The sequence below is a fragment of the Rhinolophus sinicus genome, linkage group LG09 (genome assembly GCF_036562045.2).
Source record: "Rhinolophus sinicus isolate RSC01 linkage group LG09, ASM3656204v1, whole genome shotgun sequence".
Classification (NCBI taxonomy): domain Eukaryota; kingdom Metazoa; phylum Chordata; class Mammalia; order Chiroptera; family Rhinolophidae; genus Rhinolophus; species Rhinolophus sinicus.
Window position 1 is genome coordinate 33,915,345 of NC_133758.1, and position 24,475 is coordinate 33,939,819.

Genomic DNA, 24,475 nt, shown 5'->3' on the forward strand with positions numbered 1-24,475 from the left:
AATAGTGTAAGACTACCCCAACGTATTAGAAGCACAGGGCCTCCAGAAGAAGGCCCAATAACCATGGCTTTCAGAGAAGAAGCCATGGCTGTTGGGCAAAGGGAAAGGTTTACATGGAGAATTTTGAATTTGTACTTGGATGTGAAGGGTGAGTAGGAGTCGACTACAACATTCTAGTAAGGTGAGATAAAATGATGGCCTGGACTGTGGAGGTGCCATGGACAGGGGAAGTGTTGACAGTGGGATACCGTGTTTCCCCGAAAATAAAACTGGGTCTTATATTAAGTCTTGCTCCAAAAGACGTATTTGGGCTTATGTTCACGGGATGTCATCCTGAAAAATGATGCTAGGGCTTATTTTCTGGTTAGGTCTTATTTTTGGGGAAACACGGTAGGTGTCCCATGCTTTAACATTTTAAAGATCTTGATTTTAGGGACTGTGTGTTTTTCATACTTCTGTTACTCTGGTGCCTCTAACTGTGCTTTGTTCAGGGTTTGTGCAAAGGTTTGTAGACTTAATGAGGCAATAAATGCATAAATAAATCCTGGTAGGTTTGACAAGTCTTGAGAACTGATTGGATGTCAATGAAAGTGGAGCTATAAGAGTCAACAGTAAGATTCTGCTTCTGAGGGGCGGGGATGTTGGTATCATTAACAAAAATGGATACATCAGGAAGAGAAACAAGTTTAAAGACTAGCGTGTCCAGTCCTTTGAATAAGGTCCAATTCTACAAGTTATGAACACTCCTATCCCTCTTACAAAAAGTCATGATCTCAAGTTTGGAAAAGACTGAGAGAAAAATAAGAGAATCAATAATATTTATTTTCCTTGAAAAAAGGAAAGATGGTACAAGTTTTTCAAAGATATGATAAGTTTCTTTTTGATTAATTGTTCTTTTTATTAGAGTGGTAGTTATCAACTTACTGTGAAATTCTAATTGTTCCCTGGTTTCTGCCTGTGAACTGGTCTAGACTCCTGTTTTAAGGTAAGTCGTATTGATAATCTTACCCATGTGTAAGGAGCATCTGTACCACATACACACAACCTCAGCTGAGAACTTTAAGACTTTGATAACATTTCATCCACTTACTTTTAATTTAAGAAATTGGACAAATCTTTTTAAGTCAATATTTATGCTGATGCTGAGGTGTAGTATTTAATTTTGTCATGATAGCAGCTAAATTCAGAGTGATTTTGAATCATTCATGAGTTGTACAAGTAGATTCAAGTCTCAAAAATGAGCACAGATCTACTTTAATCAGATTATACTTTAATTATAATTAGTCTTTTTTTGGTAAATAACATTTGCTCTCTTGGACAAAACACCAGGGCCAAAATTGACTTGTGGTTACAATCCAGTTATTTTCTCCTATGTATAGATTCTTGATCAGGACATCTCCTAAGTATGCTCAGATGACTGAGGAAAATTTTTAAAATTCAACATATGAGAATAATAATTACTGTAGAGTTTTCCTTACCGCTTCATTTGCAAATCAGTCATTTAAAAAGGAATAATAGAAACAATTTTAAAGACAAATAAGATAATTGACAAACAGTACGGTATGCAAAGAGAGAACAAAATTCCTAGTCTTTTGAGCTGTTTCAATTAAAAAAAAAATTTCATACCTGAGGTGTCAATGCATTCAATCATATTTGCATTAGGGGATTGTATTTGTGGAATACAAATGGTGGTCAACCCCTAAAAGACAAGAAACAACATTTTCCCATTTGTAATGATTCTTTTCTTTCTATAGTTATACATTGGGTTTGTTCTCAGATTACCTCAGGTTTTCTGAAAGAATACTCCTTAGGAACTTTTGAAATCCACTTAAAACCATAACCTCATGCAGAAAGCCTTCCCTGGTTACTTCCATCTAATTCTGATGTACCTCTGATTGCTCTTTATTTTCCCCATTGGCTATCCCAGAACAAAGAACAGCATAGACTGAGTGATCACCAACATCTTGTTTCATTAGCCGGAGACTGAGTTTAGGTGACTACCAAAGGCCATTTCTCACAGATCAGCACTTACAGGGTCAGGGTGTGGTCCTTCTACTGCCCATGACTGAATTGCTCCATCTGAACATTCAGGAACAGGCTCAAAGCCGGCTCCACCACCAGGGGCACCTCCACAATCACAACAGATCAACAAAAATGGGACCACTGGTAAAGAAAGACAGGAATATTGAAATTAGCAGCAGGGCCATATTAAAACAAAACAACGTGCTTTTTGTGATTAAATTTGGATGCTTAATATAACTTCATGTGATTCTAAAATTATGAAAGTTTCAGAAAACAAAAGAAGAATGGTGAATTACCAAAATCAACGTGAGCCCCAGAATACTAGATTGCAATCAATTTTAATTTGTTATATCATATTCAGATTACAAATAGTATTATACTATTAAAATGGATGAATCTTTTCTCTGTCATTACTTAGGAAAAGAGTAAAGGAGAGAAGAAAGAAAGCTGAAGAGGCCAGTCAATATGTTTGATTTTTGTGTGTGTTCTCTCCTCCTTGTCTTTATTTTTCTCCTTTCACACATGCCTGCCTTTTTCTTTCAATAGTAACATCTTATTCATGCTTCAAGCAGTTATCTTCTGTGAGGCTATTATTTCCCCTACATGGATATCTTTTCTTCAAATTACTTATTCACCAATTGAGAACGTCACACTGCTTAACAATGTCTTTTTCTATTCATCAATTGGATTTTTCTTATTCATCTCTGTAAGTTTCCAGCCCATAGCCTTTACTTAATATGATCTTCAGCCCGTAGCCTTTACTTAATATGATCTTGACAAGTGATTTGGAATGAATAGATAGATAAAGGAAAGGATGTGTATTTTGTGTGTTTTTTTAGTGTGAGGAAGGAAGGAAGGAAAGAAAAAAAGAAGAAAGCAAGGTAGGGAGTAGGGAACATAGTAAGGATAGTAATAAGGGAGAGAGGGAAGAAGGAAGGAAAATAATCCTGTGTTTTACTTTCTTGAAAATATACCAGGCTTAGAGATAGTCTTCAATCTAGCGGTTTTGACTCTAAAGACCATATATAATTTATAAATATTTTATTAACCATACTATCCAAAGGTCACCAATATAAAAAACAAACTCAAAGTGAAAGTTATATATTACTTGCAGTAGAGATAATCAGAACCTGGGTAATTAAGTTACTTTGAAAAATATTTAAGTTTAAAGTTTTTAAATGATGGTTGATAATATGTCCAAAAACATGAATTTAGAAAATTATCTCTTCTTATATAGGTTTTTATGTTACAGTCTACAAATTTGCTAGCATGTTTTCTTGCCTTGGTTCATTTTGATAATAAACGAACCTTGCTTTTAACCTTGTTTCTCCTTTCATAGAGCTTTTCATGGTCAATATTTCAATTTACTATGAGCCAGTAGGAATGAAATCTTATTACTTAACCCTGAAATTTCTTGTTTTTCGAAATTTGTTTTAAATTGTGGAAAAAGAGCCTCAGCTTTAAATTGTATGCCAGCATGTCCAAACTCGTTCTGGTTTAGATGAATTCAATCTTATTCAAAAAATTCAAACAAGTAAAAGTTATTTAAAAATCAGAGAAAATCCAGTTCACTGATGAATTTAATGAGAACTATCTATTTCATGGCTGTGTAAGTAGTAAGAGAAATGGAGGTAAAAAAATATTTCATAGGCAAGTGCTCTGATTTCATATTTTATGTGTGTATCTTTTAATTAGATAATGTCTGAGGTATCTTCTGACACTAAGCTTTTATGGTTTTATACTTGAAAATGGCAATGTTTACATTAATTTAATTATACTGTGCAGATATCAAACCTACTTCAGATCTCCCTTTCACATTCCTCAGATACTGGAGTATCTAGCTCATCTCCACTCTTAATTTCTATCATCATCCAAGGCATGTGAAAGACCACGAAGAGAATCCATTGGATATTATATTCTCTTGGTTAGATACTTAACTAGGTCTACTTTAGTGACCATAAAATGTGATCTGTCTCTAAATTCTTCCATATGTGGCACTTCTTTTTCATCATTAAAACAGTGTTAGGAGGTAACTTTTATTATTTCACAGGTGACAAAAGCGAGGCTCAGCCAAGTTAGGTAACCTTTGACAGACTCAATTATATTTAGAAGCGAAAGTTTAACCCGAAGTCTATTTGATGCTTCCTTTCATGAGGCTATGCAGTCTTAGCATCGCATGAATTCCGTTCAAAGTCTGGCCCCTGCCTATCTTTCTAGTCTCAACTCTCACCATGTAGTCCTGCACATCCTTTATTTCTTCCTCATTAGAGTCCTTTATTTCAGTAACTTGTACTCTCATTCTTTGGGGGGGGGGGGGCCCACACATAGATTCTTTTCTTCTTGCATTGTGTTCGCTTTTTCTTGTCCATCAGGCTAGCTCCTATTCATCTGTTAAAACCCAACTCAGAGTTTACTTTATATAGGGTTTTCTGATTGTTTCAATCAATTTTTTCTGATTGTCTTCTTCACTCACTAGCAATTTGAACTTGCCTGTTATTGGACTTTCCCATTACATTGCAATTGAATGCAAAAAGCTTTCATCTTCCACTGCCAGGCAGATTGATATTTTTATCTTATAAATCCAGCACCAAACAGAGAAATTTTTGATAATTACATAAAATAAGAATTTGAAAAATATATTTTATCAGAAGATCAGGAAACTTACCTACTCCCAACGCTTTTTGGGATTGGGGGTGATGGGGGAGGATGGCACATATAAATAGGACTATTAATGTACTTACATCCTAGGACCAAGAATCCCATGATAAGTAGTCCAATGCCAGCAGGACCAAAATGTACATTATCGAAGGGACTGTCCCATGGTTTCAGCACCCCTGTATTATCATAAATATCTGTTTGGCCGATGCCATTGCCATTGCCATTGCCATTAACATTGCCATTGCTTTCTGGGTTGGTAGTAACCTCAGGCACCTCGATACCATTGCCATTTGTGGTAATAGTTAAATCTCCATTATTGTTGTTTTCATCAGTTCCATGCTCCTCCCAACCAGAACCTTCGAGGTTGATAATAACTACACCAGTACAAGTTCTTTGAAGACCATCTGTAACAAGGTTCAAAGTGGAAGAAATATTTTATACATTTAGTGTAACAATTGTTGGACAATACAAAACTAGTTTCTTTTTTCATCAATACTTAGGTCAACGTCTTTATTCCCATCAACTCAGTAACTTTGAAATCCATGACTTGTCCATGACTCAGTTTTGAAATCAAACCACTATGGATATTAGAGCCCTTGAAAAGTTGTCTCATGTGTTGAGAATCATAAACGGTAAACACCACATTGTGTAATGGGCAGTGGTGTGTTATAAGCCTCAGTGGAGCCATTCCTAGACTATTTTTTGCACACTATATATTAGAGCTAAATTTTTGTTGTTGTTGTTTTACTGTCTTTCTTCTTAAGTTCTGTTTATTCTTTTCCTTGTATGGGCTGACAGAACCAACAGATTTTGAGCAGATTGGTAAGTCATTTCTATAAAAATCTCCTAGTTATAAAGCAGCATATCCCCAAACTTACAACCAATAGTTCAAATAACTCATAGATGAGGGAACTGGCACTACTGGAGGTGGAGGGGTAATCTTCATATCAATAAGAAGGTGAAACACTTTTGTTTCACAAGCAGATATTACAAATTTACTTTCTTCTTGTCGTTCAAATTTTAAATAAGTTGTTGTGTTCATTTACTAAACACAAGTGTAGGGACATTTGTTATTTTTTTTAACTTAATGTCTCCACACTTGCTGTTTGTGTCATCTAACCAACCAACCTACCAACCAACCAACCAACCAACCAACCAACCAACCAACCAACCAGTATTTCAAAAGAGTACATTGATTTTGAGCACATTTGATACAAAAGGTCATACATCAAAATACATCTATGTTTAGATCAGCAGGTACCTGGGGCTCAAATGGACCAGTGATTACAAAAGGGCACAAGGGCACTCTTAGTGGTGATTAATATGTTCTAGATCTTGTTTGTGGCAGTATACATATGGATGTATACATCTGTCAAAACTCATCAAGTGTACAGTTAAAGAGGGTGCACTTATTATCTGTGAATTATACCTCAACGAAGTTGAATAACAAATATATTTGAACATACATTTGTGTCCTTATCTTGTAAAAAAATTGGTCCATTAAAAGCTATCAAATAGTCAGGTATTCTATAACAATTTAACAAACAATAGTATGTGATAGGTGATTAAAAAAGATAATGTTAAATGAGAAAAGTTGCTCAGACCAATATTAAAAACACATTGCCACAGTCATTCACATTTGATAAAATCAGTCATATTTCACATGCTGATTAAATGAATGGAAGCTACTTGTATTTGTATTTTGTATGCTGTTGCTCTAACTTCTCTACTAAGTTGTCTTGAAAGGGATTTATTCATCACATCTGCCCTATTTACTTTCCACAGGATTTGAATATGAAAATCCATGATTAGGAATTGCTCACTGCAGAAAAACCACATACTGAAAGTTCTAGGTGTGATTATTTTTCTCTTTCAGAGATAAGATTTCCCAAGTTTAGCATCCATATATAGGAAAGTTCCTTCACCAACTTGTGGTATTAGGCTAGAAATTTGTCATAACTCTGAGGCTCTGGCTAGACTTTGGTGGTCATAATAATTCTTGCTATAGTGTAGGAATGATGTTGATGGAACATTATCCTTTCCTGTAGCCCTTACAATGATTTATTTGTGGTTATCTCTAAAACAATTTAAAAAAAATTCCATGGTAACCTTTTTGTTCTGGTATCTTTCCTCCCACTTTATTGAGATACTATAATTGATATGCAACATTGTATAAATTTAAGGTATACAATGTGTTGATTTGATAAACTTATATATTGCAATAAGGTTACCACTGTAGTGTTAGCTAACATTTCCATCAAGTCACATAGCTTCCATTTCTTTTTTGTGGTGAGAACATTTAAGACCTACTTTCTTAGCAACTTTCAAGCATATAATAGAGTATCGTTATCTACAATCACAATGATGTGCATTAGAACCCTAGAATTAATTGATATAGTAACTAGAAGTTTACTTTTTCACCAACATCTCCCCATTTCCCTGATCTTACCGCCCTTTTTCTGCTATCTTAAATGGTTTTGAACCATGTAGATTGTTATTTAATATTTTGAACATTTATTCTTTTAAATATTTTGCAACCCATATTTATGAAGCTAAGTTTGCACCAAAAGTCATTATGGCATAGCTTTTATTTTGAAAGAAAATGTGATTTATTTTTCAAATTATAAACGCACTTCACTATTCCTGTCTATAAATTCAGGTGATCTAAAGATACGTAAGTATATTTTGTCCAACTGCATGGGAACAGAAGTAACAATATTTATGTGCCTACTGTGGCACTTTACATGTGTCATAGCATATCATTTTCTCATAGCATATAGTTTTCTCAACAACTTTTTGAATTATAATTACAATCAACATTATTATCATTACTAGTTATACTATTGATTATTTCTTTACATTGTAAGTCATTGGATATTATACATAATTTGAAACGTATAGAATTATATAAAGCAAAACCCATTTCTTTTCAGCTCAGCTACGCTGATTCTATTGTTATTGTTTTGGATATTTTTATCTTTATCATCATACGTAATATTTATCCCCAGAAGTTTGCATTTTTTGATGACAAAAAGCATGCTCACTATTTGCCATAAGCCTAACAATTTCATAAGCCATGTTTGAAATTTCTCTTCATGTAGCCATTTAAGCTTGATGGTGGTTGTAAGAAAAGGAATAAACTAGCAATTGCTTAAAATAATTTCAGCACAGCATCAAAATAAGCTTTATCTGTAGAAGGAATCAACATTTCTATTTGTAATATATATATATATTTAAAACTACATTTATTTTGACTGGAAAATAATAGTATAATTTGATAAAAATACTGAATTGTTGAATGACTTTGCTATTGAAAGAAATGCTATTTTATTTTATTTTTTAAATCTGTAAAGCAAGTGGAAATTGTCAACCTCTTTTTAGGATAACTGAAAGAGAGAAAAAAAAGAGACAGGGAGAAGGATAAAGGGAAAGAAGGGTAAAGAAAGGAGGGAGAGTAACCAAAGCAGCAAGTATCACTTAATAGATTTAGCCTCGAGCAACTTTCCTTCTTTAGTGACAAGCCTCATGTAATTTTATTGGTTCTGAAAAGTAATACAAGCATGCTATCTCCAAATTGTTTTTACAAAAGTTTTACATAAACTTTCCAAAGATTACGTGAAGTTAACATGGCTTATCGCCGGCCTACGATTTGAAAATAATTTTATAATACATACAATTTAAATTTTTCTATTGACATTAAGAACTAACTTTTATTAAATGTCAGCACTCTTCTAAGTTTTTTACATATAATAACTCCTTAAGTATTTCTAAATCCATAATATTATTGTTCCATTTTACCGGGGAGAAGACTGAGAGATTAAATTACTTCTCTAAAATCCCATATCTAGTAAAAGGTGGTACAAGATATTAATCCAGTCTCATCCACTAAATTATGCTGGCTTTCAGAACAGTAAATATATGGTTCTATAATGCCCAATATGATAACTTTTGTTGGAAAAAGGGTTACTTCAAAATACAATGATTAAAATTTCAAGTTCTGAGTTTATACTGGGGTGCCAAAAAAATGTACACATTTTAAGAGATGTATTCTATGTATTACTTTTTGAAGTTGAATTGAATTATGGTAGCAATGTGTAGTATGATGTTTGCTCAAAATATGGCATTAATCAAATGAATGCTAGCCTCATTCATTGTATTACAATTTTAATACAGTTTTTCCTTTCTTAAAATGTGTATACATCTTTTGGCACTCTCTGTATATTGCTGTTTCTAATTCTAAACTATTCTTTTACCAAAGAAATGTGTGTGTGTGTGTGTGTGTGTGTGTGTGTGTGTGTGTACATTATATATATATAATCTTCCTCTAGAAGGTAAAAAGTTAAATTCATTTCTTACCATCTATAGATAGAATTGTTCCTTCATATTTTCCACCAAGCATATTAAATTGTTCCATGGTAACTTTATTTCTCAAAGCAATTGCTCCTGTTCTTGAGTCAACAACGAGCAGGTCAGCTGGATTATTTCCCATTACATATCTGTATTTGAAAGATAACAGTACAAATTAATGTCAGTTATCTAAAAAGAAGAGAGATTTTATTCATAAAACATATGTTTCCAGTCAGCAGTTATTTTCCCTGCGTATAGTTTTCAGTTATTAGAGATTTTTTTTTTTTCTTTCAGTGCAGTCTCAGCTGTTTGAGGACATTCAGTAATAGACAAAGATTTAAGTTTAAGAAAAAAGAATGACTGAGCATCCGTTTCTGACAGAATGTCTCTTATGCCTACTTGGGTTAGAATAACCCTTTGATGCTAGCAGTCTCATTTTCATTTGAGTTTGGCAGCAGCAGAATTATCTTTGAAGACCAAGACCCTAGAACTTCCTGGGCTGTTCCTAATTCTAAACTATTTTGTTACTTCTTTGTTACCAAAGAAGTTACTGCTCCTCATCAGCTTGGCCATCATCCCTTTCCTGTTTCCACTCCCCCTCCCCATATACATAATGACTTTACAGGACCTCTTTTGAAAACCAAACTACAAATGCCCTTGCCTTGTGCTTCTGTCCTGTTTTCTGTTCCCCTTTCTCTCCTCATCTTGACTTAGATATTTCCCCCTCATTTACATTTGTTAAAGAAATACTAGTTAGATAACTCTCTATCTCAGGAATTGTGTTAAATTTAGGGAATAGAACTTTCGGAGGAGACAGGGGTGGGGAGTGTTCTGCCCTCAGGGAATTCACATCTTCGGGTACAAGGTGGTTTATCAGCAATGGTGGTACAGTGTGATAAGAGCTATAACAGAAATACTCACATAGTGTGAGAAGAATACAGAGGAAGAACTTTTAAAATTCCTTTGTGAGGTCTTTCTCCCACTGTTATTCTTGATCACAAGCACATGTGTAAAATACATGTCTACATATACGCAGGTTTTTTTTATGGTTAAGTAGAAATATTTGAATATGCAGTTTTAAAAAACTACATAGCATAATTTTTCCTTAATATAACATATTTTTCATATCAAAGTTATTATTGGCCTATATGAAGTGCTGATTTAGGAAAGAAAGTAACTGACAAATCTAAGACTTCAAACTGGGCAAATTTGCAATGGGAAAACCAGTCCATAAAATCTTCCAGGGAGAAAACCTTGATATGTGGTAATCAGGTCAATTACATACATAAACACAGGAGTGTCAAACTTTCAAGATACAATATTTTCACATTTTACATCTTTACGTTTTGCACAATTTTTATATTTTTTTAGGCACTCTAACAATTCAGTAGTTAGCACTTTTTATGATTAAATGATAGCTTTAAAATTAATGAAAAAATATTTTAATTCAGATACTTAAAATTTCTATAAAGAACATATGTACTTAAGTTCAATATGTTGCAAAAATTAGTTAGAAAATGTCAGTCTTACCTAACACTTGTTGAAGCAAGACGTGTGTCCTGATCAATAGCTATAAATTCTCCCACTTTATAATTTTGTCCCATATTACTAGTTACTACAAATGTCTTTGAACCTGGACGAAACACTGGACCTTCAATTACATTTAACACAGCCACGGAGATTGCAGTCGCTGTGACTTTATATTGAGACATAATTGAATGATGAAATTCAGCTTTATTTCTAACACCGATACTAAGTTGCAGATTCTTCACGTCTTCATAATCTAGAGGCTAGGAAATACAGAGTGAAATAGTTTTACTCTAAGAAGAAAACAATTCCAGAAGAAAGATAAATCCTTTGATAACAGACAAAAAATTTTTATACCTCTTTCTTTAATTAAATGTAAATACATATACACGATCTATTATTACTTTATCTTTAATTCAATACAAAGACATAAAAATATAGTAAGAAAAAATCCAATTGTCCTAGATCTTTTGTTGAAAAAATTGAAAATGTATGACATGAGATCTAGTTGTCCACCAAATTAAACACTTAAAATAATATAGTCAATCCTTGTATTTTGTAGTGCAAAGACAGTTTATGTTAGCTTCTATCATGTCATGTTTTTTAGAAAGTAGCTCTGTATATACAAAGTATGGGCCAGATACATTTGTAGGTTCGATCTTTTGACTGATTTTATCCATAAAGAACTATTTAGAAGAGATTTTACTTCTGTAAATATGACTTCTTTGAATAAGTCAGGTATTAGAATGTAGTATATAAGTAACATATATAATTTTTAACAAATTAAATGTTTAACATATTAAATTAATTTTTTTCAACATATTCTGGAAAAAATTTTATCTTGTAAAATAATCAAGTAGTCATTTCATTATAAAAGATGGTGTCAATGTCCACTACTCATAAAATCCACAAATAACTATTCATTATGCCCATACCAAATATATTTTTCTACATTTTCATATAGAGTAATTTAGATGCCCATCAGTTCATACATTGAATTCTCCACTTAGCTAAAAATTTTAATCTTTGCTCTAATGTTGCCTTTATTTGCAATTCCAAGAATGGCTATAAAATCACGTACACATATGCACTACACACAAACACATGTATGTATTACATATATAATCATCACAAAGGAACTAATATATATCTGGGAGGAAAATCAACATCATTCCCATTTTACAGAGAGAGATATTGAGGACAGATTGATTAATTCTCTAAAGTAATATAGTAGTTTGGGGTGAAATAGATTAGGACTCAGTTTCCCAAGCATGGAATCCTAGGTAGTATAGTGGAAAAAATATTGGCTTAATAGCTAGAGAAATGTAGGTTTGAATGTCAGTTGTTCCATTTACTAGCTATGAAAACTCAAGCAGGTTACATCCTCTCTCTGACCTCAATGTGTTTACCTGCAATATGGGCATATAACCTAATTGATAGAGATGCTGTGAGTAATAAAGTGTGTTCACATGGCTTCAGTCAATGGAAGCTATAGGAAACTTTACAAAGACATGAGACAACTGATCATACATTCCTATGGGGACAGAACTCCTATTTCCTAGGGCTAATCTGAAGGAAAGAAATACTTAAAAAGAGATTACATTTTACTATGAAAATACATATTGCATGCATCACATACAATCCATGTAAGGCTTTTGCAAATTTAAAAAATAGATTCAATACATCTTGTAGCACAGGGTGAATCCTTCAATGTTAGCTCCCTAAGACTCAGACATTTTTTCCCCTCACATCTCAGAGGAAATTCTACTGCAGGTAAATGTGGGAGATCATTAACATTAGGGGGACACAGGAGAACTCTATTGACTTGGGCCAAATATGTAATGTATTTATGTAATACACGTAATAAACTTTCGTCAGTAGCCACGGTGAGATGGGAATGTAATAATTCCGCAATTACAGTAATTTAACCCTAATTTTGTAAAAACCACATTGGAGGAATAAAGAACTTTCAGTTTATGTGATGAATATTTTTAGTGCATAATATTTGACCTACAATGTTGACATGGACACATTTTTTAAAAGCCATGTTAAATTTGCCTTAAAAATATTCTTCAAACATCTAAAACAAAACCTTAAGGACCAATCATACTGTGTTGCAAGCATACAATAAGATTCATGTTTAAAAATTCTTTCAACTCATATGATCTGTGAGGGAGTACTATATTGATAGAAAAGAGTTTCAAATTAAAATTCAATGCCTGTTTTCATGAAATGATATAAGCAGAAAAACTCTGTATCACATATCATTTTGAAGAACAGTAATTTTTATTCTTTCACCTACTAAAGTTTGTGAAATGTTAACATCATTTTAAGATTGACATTTTGAAAAAGACCAAGGAAACAAAAATATTTAGGATAATTATACCATACCTTAATAACTTTTAAAATCCCCACATTTGTTTTTTCATTCATTTGTATGTCAAACCAATTTCCCTCATTTCCAGAGATAAAGAAAATTACTGCCATCCAGTTAGCTGAGTACTGTTCATCCAAATCAATTACTCTAATCTGGAGCAAGTCTGAATACAGAGCATTTTCTTCAATCGTTAAGGAATACTGAAAAAAAGAAGTAAGAAAATCTTAACAAACTGTGTGAGTGAGAGAAGAACTATACTAGACTTATACTGAATGCTTATAGTTATTCATTGTTTAGAAAAGAGATTTGTGTTTATAATCTCACTTTTCATTGTTCAAATATTTTTTCCCTATGCACTGTACAAACAAGCACAAGATAAAGTGTGTGTCCACATATGGGTTGTATGTGACTAAAGATAACATATACATCTGTAAGTAGAATTGTTTAAACAAACTTTAGAATGTGATGAATTTAAAGTTACTAATTTCAAAGACAAATACTTACTGTAGGCAGTTCCGTGTATGGGATGTTATCATTGACATCAAGGATTTTAATACTGCAATCACACTCTGCTGACAGACCATCTGACCCGCCATCTCGGTCTGAGCCTTTTACAGCAAGAGAATACTGGCCATATTGCTAAAAAAACACACACATTACAAACAATATCACAGTTCACATAGACAGTCCTTATTCTGTCTGATGCAAAGTTCTTTTAAAATGTTGGCTGAATATTTACATACATTTATGATGGAAATAGGGGTAACACAGATGATTGAAAATCCACAAAGATCACCTGAATCAATATGGAAGTCACCACTTCTAGTCCCAAAAGCGCTTATCCAGCCTCTTAAAAGAAGCAACTTTCTGTAAAGGCTTCATTCATTATCATATGCTCAGGATTTGAAAACATACATAAAGGGTAAATCACATCAAAATGATCAGGAGGAGAGAGATTAAGGTTTACCAGGGATTTTGGCATGAAAATTCCATAACTTAAATAATCAGCCCTAAATGAACAAGAAGAATAAAGAGATAGCAAATGGTTTGCATTTCTCGGGGGTGGCAGGTGGTGGCAGTGGAATTATTGATGCTCTATCTTTGATTCTACTAAATGGTGCTTAAATTTTTAGAAGCTGGTAAAAGCTATGAATCTTTTCCCAGACAAATGCATATTTGCATCCTCATTCAAAATTGTAGGTATAATCTTAGAGGATTCATAGTTAAAGACATCTTGAGGTCTCTCCATGGACCCCAGGTTAAGAATGTTGGGTGGTTTCCCAGTGACTTCAGAGTACTTTTACTTTCTAGAGCTCTTCACCATTAAAACTTTTTTGACATTAAAGGAATTTCACTGAGTTCTTTAAGAAAGCTTGAGAAAGCGCCAGCTAGTCAATTTCCTCTGGTGGTAATTTTCAAACAGACAAAAAAGAGTAATAGGTAACCTGGAAACTGATGATAGTTGGATCATTAAAAAGTGTAAAAATAATCTGATTTATCCTAGACCTCCATAGGAATCATTAACGGGGAGACTGTCATTTTTAAATAACTATAATGATTAAAAGAAAATTTAATTCAGTATCAATTAGAAAATAAGACTTTCTTATATCCCTAAAATACATACAGGTTAGCTGTATTCTATCAATATTAAAAAATAATGAAAAATATAATATTTTTAAATTAAATTGTGGGACCACATGTCAGGATAGAAACCATGTAATGCTGATTCTAATTTGCTAACAATCACTACGTTCTTATTTGTAAATGAAAAGATTGATGAGGATGTTACTTAATTTCTATCTATCATTCTGATCCTGTAATTCATTTCCCAAAATAATCAGTGGGCTGTCAGTAGGTGCGACAAAGGAAGAAAAAAGATATCTATTGTCAAATGAGCTTAGGATACACTGAGTTAAAGAATGATAAACAAGTTTCTTAGCCAGTAAAATTTTCGGAGCTTCTACCATGTTCACATGCATTGTGACTCACCAAGATGGAGAATATAATAGCAAATGTTTCTTAAATTTGTATCAGTAAAAAACTCATTTTTAAAAAATGAAGCCTTTGCCTCTCCCTTATGCATATTTTTATGTACTCTCAGAATATAGTTTTCTTAATCTGAGGCAAATCCTAAGTAAAAAAAGGAAAAGTGAGAGTATAAAATATATTCAAGGAATCCCCATTTTTTCATTTTAAAGATTTCTTACATCATTACCATTATGTGAAAAGGCTGTGTAATTAAAATTTTTAAATATTGTTTCCTTTTTCTTTTTCTTTCTTAGGTAGTCTTACTTTTAAAATCAGTTCCTATAAGACTAACAACAAACACATTAACAGAAAAAGAAATTACCTCTCTGTCTAAAAAATTATTCATTGTTCGGATTTCTCCAGTGTATCTGTTGATAATAAACATGGGTGAATCAGAAGGTTCCTGGCTTATGATCTTGAAGGCTATTTTTGAGTTCAAATTATTTGGTTCATCTGCATCAGTAGCATTGAGTCTCATCACCAGGGTATCTAGAAATCAAGGAATATTGATTGCAAGTGGACAGTTTGCATTTTTGTTATAGTATAGTTTATTGCTTTTTCAACAAAGTGTTAAGGTTAGTTGGTCATTATAATGTGCACTCTACCATTTTTCTTTCTACTTCTTCAACATACTAATATCTTAGCTCCTTTCTATACCTTTACGTTGACAAAAAGATCACATTTTACCAAGAACCTAGACGTTGCTGATAGAAAACAAAGAAATGTTTTATTCTGCCTTTCCATTTCTTATTCTAGGATAATTTTCTCTCTCTCTCTCTCTGTTTTTTTTTTTGTTTTTTTTTTTGTTTTGTTTTTTTTGTTTTTTTTTAAGGCTGCTGTGTTTAAACAAAATGAATTTAAGGCCAGACCAACTCTTTCCCAATCATAGAACTTTCTACATGATCTTGGCCTCAGTTTTCATGTTTGTGAGGGAATGGTAATAGTACTGTCCTCACTGAATCATAAGAGAATTAAACAGCTTAAGGAGAGAAAATTATGTAGAGTTCATACTGAATAGTGCACTATATATATATATATAATTGTTGTGTTTTGTAGGACTCCTAGTGAAGTGCGGTAATTAGTCAGTTTAGAGAAATGTTTGTTTAACTACATACTTTGTCCTATCCCTCATCCTTTCCATTCACCTTATAAGCAGTTTTGATAAAGGACACTAGAGAATGTGAAAAGCAGCCAATATTCATAAACAAGAATTTTCCTCTACACTCAAACTATTTTAAGCACAGTTTGTGTCTTATAGCCGCAAATGCACCAGAGTATCTCCCATCTATCTCTCTCTCCCTCCTTCACTATCTCTCTCACTGTGTATTCATTTCAGCACCACTTCAAAAAAGTTCTCAATAGGCAATTAATTAATTAATTATGGTACATCCATACAAAGAATCTGATACACATGTTAAGAGGAATGAAGAAATCTATATTTCCTAAGATGGAAATATGTGAAAAATGTATTTAAATAAAAGTTCCCATTGTGGATTAGCATGTAGAAAAGGGTCCCATTTATTTCCAAAGAGATGTTTATATATATTTATATAATTAAGAACATATGTACCTAAGTAACTAATGATAGTGCTGCCTCTGAAGAGAAAAAAAAACAACAAATTTCTATTCCATTTTTACTTTTCATATTGTGTGAATATTTTCAGAAAAAAATTTTTAGAATGATATTTTTAAAAGGTCAAAATATAGGTATAGTATTTTAATGAATAAAAGTAAAATATAAGGATTTTTTGAATTTATAAGAAATTATACCACTTAAAGATTGAAAGTAAGTTGAAGTTTTGAATTCAAATAAAAAATGATCTCTGCTGTTTTTAATATATTTAGGACAATTTTCAATAGTGTGCTAAGCAGCTAATGTACTATCATTTCCAATGACTGAATATTTGGCAGTTCAAATGTTGCCATTTGCAGTAATCCATAAGGAGGCCATTACACCTTTAGATTGTCGAAGCTCTTTCAGGTAAATCCTCTACCTATTTATAGGCTTCTAGTGCCCTTCAACTAGCGCCACTTGAGACAATCAGCTTTAAATGTGCATGGTGGGCCAAAGGATTAGGTTTATAAACATTTGAAATACATAAAATCAGTGACTTGACTAAAAAGCAAACAAAACCTATATTTATTAAATTGTATAGAAGAAGGGGAAACTATTGTTTTGCATTTATTTGCTGTCAACAAAAGCTCTTGAAGATTATGGCTACAAAGTAGATTGCCTGGAAGCGATTTCTATGAGTGACTTTATGTAAATTTACTAATAATTGTCACCCCCAATAAACTTTAATTAAAAACAATTAAAAAAAGCAGAAAAAAGCAGTATGAACAGAAGTGGGTAAGATTGCCCTTCAAAGCAATCTGGCCGAGAGGCTAAATACTCGCACTGCCCCTGCCACCACTGTGCAAAGTCCTTTTGGAATTTCTCCTTAGGAATCCACTACAAAGCTGGTGTATGAGTTACACAAGAAAATTCTTTTCATTACTTTGGAGTTGCTCCTTGTGTATGATGGATTGGAGCTGCTTCCGCAGTTGAAGGGAAAGCCATTATGGAGAATTCCTCACACCTCTCTCTTTTGCATGCTTTTCTATAATTATCTCTTACATTTCTGATGTAATATGTTGACATAATTTAGCCTCTAGTTGCCTGGCTGTTCAGAATGATCTGGAAGCCAGAATATTCTTGTTTACTTAAAGTTGAATACTTACTTGCATCAGAATTTTCTTCTATTTGTCCTAGAAAAGTAGTCATAGAAAATACTGGAGGGTTGTCATTTATATCCAAAACCCTGACTCTGAGCTCAAGAGGCCTCTCTAAGTCTTGACCCTGTGCATTCAGAGCCCGGCAATATATCTAAGAGAGAAAAGAGGAATAATTAGATGGTGCAACACATATTAAGTTCTTACTTTTTGAGTACTATGCGAGGTACTGTGGGTAACTAAAAGAAAAATAAGACATTTATTTCCTACTAGAGTATAAGCACAAGCACTACTTATAATCAATAAGGGGAGGCAAAAACAAATTCAAAATACCATTTGAGAAAAGATAACATGACCAGTTACAAAAGGAAGAACAAAAATACTGTGACTACATAGGAGGATGTAATGATTGAGATGGACTTTGAAAGAGAATTTCAACAGGCAGAGGTGGCAATTGTCTGGTTTTCCAAGCAAAAGGATTCATGTAAGGAAAGAAACAGAATAATGAAAATGCATTGTTTGACGTTAGGAATAGGGACCAATAGGGGGTTGAGGCTGTGGTAAAGATTAGTCACATAGAGGTTTCAAAGAAATATAGCATTCATAAGCTAGGTGGTGGTTATATGGGTTGTTTGTATAATTAATATTATTATTATTAGAAGTGTACATAAGTATAATGTAAAAAAAAGTACTTTTATCTATTTGGTATATTTCATATAAATGCATTGTGTTTCAAGAAAAGCTAATAGGCTGGCATGCTGATTTAGAGAGTGGGTGGGAAACATTGTGGGAAATAAGGCAAGAATATAGATTAAGAACAGAAGACTAAGGAATTAAAATAGTTTGAGGAATACAGACAAAGTATGAGTGAAAACAGCAAGCATAGATTACTATTTGAAGGTATTTTTGGATATGGATTAGTAGGGTTTTAATAGAAAAGGTTACAAGATTAAGGAAGATTTTATTTCTTTATTTTTAATATTAAATATTAACAAGTGTTGACCATGATGGAAGCGATCAACAAAGCAAGCAGAAAAGGCAAGAAAAAGCAAAGTTGATAGACTAAGGTTCTTGAAGAACCAGGTAATTATGGGACAATGGAAATCTCTTGAGATAAACTGGAAGAAAACCAGAAAATTTATCTTCCTTTTGGATTTAATGTAGCACATTTCTGAGCTTGAGGAGAGAGAATTAATTGTAGGAGCTTGTGAGGGGCTTTGGATCTTTTAATGAAGTTGGTCACGAGGTCATCTGCTTACGGTGGAAAGTAAAGTTTGAAGAGTGAACACACTTAAGCTTTGTCACAGCTACTGTAAAGAATAGGTTAAGATTCAGTTGAGGAACTGAAGTCTTTTCACGGCACATTCTGTGCTCAGGTGAGCTTGAGTAATATATATTTATAATAAAGTAGCTTAACTCAGAAAAGTCTCCCATAGTAGTTACAGAATCATCACTGCATTGGAGTGAGAGGAAAGCGACTCAACTGAATTTAAGAAAAGGAGGTAAAAGTTGAGTACTTGCCCTTCCAAGCAACTACTTTATTTTGCCACTTGGGGCCAGAGGTTAGCATTTTTGCAGTTTTGCACTTAAGCAAAACAAGCCTTTGTCTCCCAGTCTTCTGTGTGTGTCTTTTGGGTCATGGGCTGCTCACGAATTAAGAGACAACCAAAAGTACCTAAGACCGAGACTCTTGAAATCAAATCAAGTATGATCTGAGCTTAAGATACTCCAAAAATAATTTAGGCCTGAACCTATATATCGCCATGGCACCCACTTACAATGAAAAATGGTGTGACTTCCCGATCAACTATGGATGTTATGTTAATTTCACCAGTTTTTTGATTAATAATGAAGACTCCATAAGGTGGTTGATCGATTCCTACTCCAGAGATGCGGTATGTAACTTGCTGGTCTGCAGCACAGTCTGAATGAATCTGCAGAAAGAGCATAAATGAAAATATTACAGGGAGTAAATAAAGTCTGCTATGTTTGATATGATAGCTGTTTTTCTTGAGAATTGTTGAATGTGCTGTCCTTGTTATTTTGGGGGAAATTCTGAAAATAGAGAAGTATTTTTTCTAGGAAAGTGGAGTAGTTACAGCTCTAGCATGTTCAACGATAACTGACAGTGTAATGCAAGACATTCAATATGTATTTCTACCAACTTAGAAAAAAGTAAAATATCACCCTAATAAATCTAAGTCTATGCAATCATCATTCATGCATGTATTAATTCATTCAATATTTACAATATGATTGTATTATTTTCAGGCTGTATGTTACACAAGGTCTGAAGCAGGGAACCCCTTGCCTTCTTAAGGAGTTGGCCAATGCTGTCATTACATAACATTGATCTTCCAATTCAAAACTTTTTAAAAAATGTGGTTTTAAAAGATCTAAGTGGATTTATGTAGGCAACAAGAGATACCAGACTCTGTGTAGAAGCTCTTAATTCTGAAAATAGGGAGAATGTATTAGCAGAAAAGCAAGGAAATCACTTCAAATAAATGGTTACAGAAACCAGGACTCATTTCTTGAAATAAAATGTTGTATGGGGAATGTCTCTGTGTATATCTGTATGAAAATGTGTGTGTTTGTATGTGTGTGTGTGTACATATATATTTTGTATTTGAGTGAATCTGTGTGTAAGGATGTGTTTCTGAGTGTGTATGTGTGTGTGTGTGTACAAAGGAATATAAGGGAAATGCAAGGAAAAAGAATATGAAACGGTACATCATGAATATTCATAAACAAGACAAAAGTAGGAATTTAATTCTAACAGTTTATGAGGCAGAAAGAGCACACATTGAAACAGTTCCTGTGAATGTGCTGAATGTTAACTTTATTATTTAAATCACTATATTTTTAAACTCTGGAGTTTGGGTTAATGCATATTAATATGTAGAAATTTCACCAGTGAGGCGAGTCAATGTTTAATTGTTTACCTGAGTGCCTACATTTCTTAGTTTATCCTTTTAATGGCTTCAATTTTCATCATCTGAATAACTATAGTTCTGTATCATAACTTCTCAGTGAGATAGATTCATAAAATATTTAAGAGACAGATTCACTTTAAACTTTAACTCCACCTATTTTGATTTTCAGTTTTATGTTTTGGAGCTGATACTTACTTTGGCAATTGGGTTCCTCTTTGAGTTGTCTTCACCTTCACGACAGGCTGCAGCGAACTTGATCCATTCACGTTTTTGCCTTCTGATTGAATGCCACTTGATGGTGCCATTTTTAGTGTTATAATCTCTTACCTTGAGTGGGCAGGGTAAAGTAATTGTATCTATTAATTTTTATTCATAATTCATTCCACTGAAGAATTTGGAGGAGGGAGTAATTGTAATGTCAGAAAGAAAGGAAGTTTAATTAAGAAAATTGATAATTTTCATACTCTATTAATTTTAACATAGCATTAACTTTACTTGTAAGGATGACTTTTTTTGGGAGGGGATATGTTGTTACTTCCGAACCATTTTCTTTTGTTTTCAATTTTAAGAAATAGATTTACTATATGTTACCTGGATTCGAAATTCACTGTTGATTTCCACCACCACCTATAAAAAAAATAAGATAAACATAAGTTAATATTTAATGAAATACTTTACAATTCATGTTATCAAATCATATAAAAAATCAAACAAATCTGAGTCATTACAATTATTTTCTCAGTCTAAACAAGTGGATCTGGTTTATCTCTCAGGTCTGATGATGATGCTAAGGATTCCTTTTCTTTTAGTTTTTACTTTTCAATTTGCTCTTTGTATTATTACTTTTGTTTTTTTAACCACCTTTTCATTCTTAGCCTATGTAGATACTTGTAATCATACGACCTAGTACATTTGCAGCTAGAACCCAGTGGTTATGAAGGTTGGAAATGGATTCTGTTAGAAAATCTTGTGCCTGAAGAGCTGGAGATAGTCTAATGCTGTTCAGCGATGTTCAACAGTAAGTTATGATACGAAAAGTTTTGACCATAGATTTAGCATCTGAATAGCCACAGATAGAAATAGAAAAAAAAATTTTTTGGAGTGAAGAAAGGATATGAAACAGAAAGTATCCGAAACCTTCAAAATATTCGCTTCTTCACAATCCAATTCTAAATGGATGATTTTCTAGTATTCTTGAAAATCTTAAGATGATAAATTTTTTCACCTGCTTTGAAATATGAAAATAAAAAGTTCTGAAAGAAAAGCAAATAATTTCCTCTATGTAAAAATGAGCTCATGTTTGATGTTTTATTGTTAGAACTAAACAAAATAGATGCTATAAATGCATCCTTTCATAGCAAGGAGAAGAAATTGCAGGAGTGTAGGGACAAATTGCTGGGTAAGCAACTTCCATTAGTCTGCCTCCTGCATTAAGTAAGTGAGCTAGTCAGGAAGAGCTCTGTTTAGTTTCAGCTTTGACCTTGATCTTTACATATGATTTAACTGTAATATCAGGATAATTTAATTTATTTTTCTCTAAAAATCAAAGGCATTTCTAAAAACACAGACACTAATGTGCTAAGTTTAATATATCAGTCTACTTAAAACATAAAATATCTCCCTAAAAAATTAGGTGTGGGTTTGAAGGCTAGTTTGAATATATTAAGTTTTCAATTTTAGAATTAATTAAATATGGTATAAATATTTAGTTATTTCTCCCTACATAAGACATTTTTAACTTCTATTTCATTTTTTTTTCTGAATTGCAAAGTATGAAAGTTGTTATCACAATCAGGCTTTATCTGTATTACTGATAAAAGAAAAATATAGTTTGCATTTTAAAAAATACTAATAATAGTAATTTCAAAATATAATAAATTACTTTTTATAGTTTTAATTTCACCATTAAATGGAAAATAAATTTTCAGTGTTCAAGTACATAGTTTTTAAAAATTGCTATAATTGATAATTCAAGAAAATATATATTTATGGTCAATATGAGTAGTTTCAAGAGATAATATTTTTATTATAGGAGTTATATACTGATGATATATAGTTAATGTTAATCATTATCATTACCACCATTATAATTCACTGAATGATAACTAAGTATTAGACAACAGGTTTAGAGAACCTCATGCACTCAATTTTCACAACTACCTGTGGTCAATACTATAATTATTTTCATTTTGTAGCTGAGGAAACTGAGGTTTGGATATTAATTTATGGCTAAATACAATCCAACTCAGCCTAATCTTGTGCTTGAGGTGTGGATTTTATAATAAAGTAAAAGATATCCTATTTTAAGTTAATTATGAAATAAAGTATACTTCAAAGAACTGACATTACAACTTTGAGAATTCAAAGAATTTTGATTTTCATCTAATCTCATATTATTCTTGTGATTAGGATATCCTTGTGTTAGTATATCCTTGTGTTAGTATATATGATACTCACAACAAGAATAATAGTCATGCTGGAGGAAGAGGAAAGAAAAGTAAATGGCCCAAATGGTTTGGACAAGTAACTGGAATGTTACTATAGAGTCCCTGCTGGGTGCAGAACTGAAATGATGTTAATGCAGATGTGTACTTCTTGCTACTTGTGAACTCATAAGCACTTATTCCTCTCATTTCTGGGTGTGGGATGGTGGTGTGGAGATACCTTATTTGCCTGTTTGGAAGCCATTTCTTCACAGCTACAGAATTGTGTGTTCATGTGTTATCTGTCTTGCACTTCCCTTACCACACTGAAGTATCAGTGCTTGCTGTTTGTTTTGGAGAACTATGCCAAATGACTAACCTTCCCACCTTATGAAGCTGTGTCATTCTTTTTCCCATGAGAGCCAACTTAGGCAGAAGACCGAGTAGGTTTCACCATAGTGTCAGGCTCTCAATTGGAATAGTAATTAAAAAAACTGCCAAGTATGCTTAAAAATATGTTGTGTTGACATAACCGTATTGTCTTTTGCTCAGCGTCCAGAATAAACTTTGAAACAAAGTCACTCTTTGACTTTCAAAGGCAAAATAAGGAGATAAAAAGAGCACTTGGTAGAGTCAGAACACTCTCAATGTACTTCCTAAATTCTCTGAGCTTTAGTTTTGTCATTCGTAAAATGAGAGGAGTTGACTAAATTATATAGTTACCTTGCCCAGTCTAACACCAAATCTTGTGTGCAGTAGGAAAATACTGAAGTTTGTTGATTATGGGAAAGGCATGATCAAATTGTGGATTTTGACAACAGTGATGGGAGTGGCGGGAAAAGGCAGCAATTATAGGCCACGAGCAGTTGAGTTTCTGCATCAAATTAGTCCAGAGATGAGAAAGAGTTGACCTGGAATAGTGGCAGTGGGAACAGACGGGGAAAGATCAAGGGAGAGACACTACATGGTTGAAATTGACAGGGCTTGAGAACAAATGGGATGTGGGAGTGAAGAGAGGGAAGAATATAAGGGGATGGTAGGTTTAAACTAGGTCAGGAGCAAGGCAGAAGCAGAATTTAGCAGGTTAGAACACATCGAGTTTAAGATGCCAGAGAAATGACTGGTAGAGATGTTCAGCGACTTGAAATATGTGTCAGACCACGAGCTATAGTTCAGGCATGAGACATAGATCTGAGGGACATCTGCTCAGATAGAATGGTTGAAATCATGGGAGAATTTGAAATCCCTAAAGTAGAGAATACAGCAAAGAAACACCCTGTGGCTGAGGATGAAACTAGGGGAATTCCTACATTTATATAACTAGGAACAATGACAGTGAACAAGAAACAAAGAATGAGATAAAAAAGAAGTGGCCAAAGAAATAAGAGAAAAATAAAATGCAATGTCACAGATATGAGAGAAAGGGAGAATTGAAAGACATATGG

The 24,475-nt window shown here is 33.1% G+C and overlaps 2 protein-coding genes across 2 annotated transcripts in view; one reads left to right on the forward strand and one right to left on the reverse strand.

Annotated features, from left to right (window-relative positions):
- Positions 1-24,475, forward strand: part of DSC1 (desmocollin 1) — a 313,848-nt gene that overhangs the window by 137,021 nt on the left and 152,352 nt on the right. The gene's annotated exons all lie outside the window — the stretch shown is intronic.
- The window catches only part of DSG1 (desmoglein 1), a 35,489-nt gene that overhangs the window by 4,851 nt on the left and 6,163 nt on the right, over positions 1-24,475 (reverse strand). Inside the window, exons 2-13 of the mRNA XM_019741171.2 lie at positions 21,199-21,234; positions 20,803-20,934; positions 19,450-19,605; positions 17,681-17,825; positions 15,282-15,448; positions 13,436-13,570; positions 12,946-13,131; positions 10,558-10,817; positions 9,037-9,176; positions 4,764-5,084; positions 2,033-2,163; positions 1,627-1,699 (exon numbers count right to left, since the gene is read on the reverse strand). Of these exons, the coding sequence (XP_019596730.2) occupies positions 1,627-1,699; positions 2,033-2,163; positions 4,764-5,084; positions 9,037-9,176; positions 10,558-10,817; positions 12,946-13,131; positions 13,436-13,570; positions 15,282-15,448; positions 17,681-17,825; positions 19,450-19,605; positions 20,803-20,934; positions 21,199-21,234 (1,882 nt within the window). The remainder of the gene's footprint in view (positions 1-1,626; positions 1,700-2,032; positions 2,164-4,763; positions 5,085-9,036; positions 9,177-10,557; positions 10,818-12,945; positions 13,132-13,435; positions 13,571-15,281; positions 15,449-17,680; positions 17,826-19,449; positions 19,606-20,802; positions 20,935-21,198; positions 21,235-24,475) is intronic.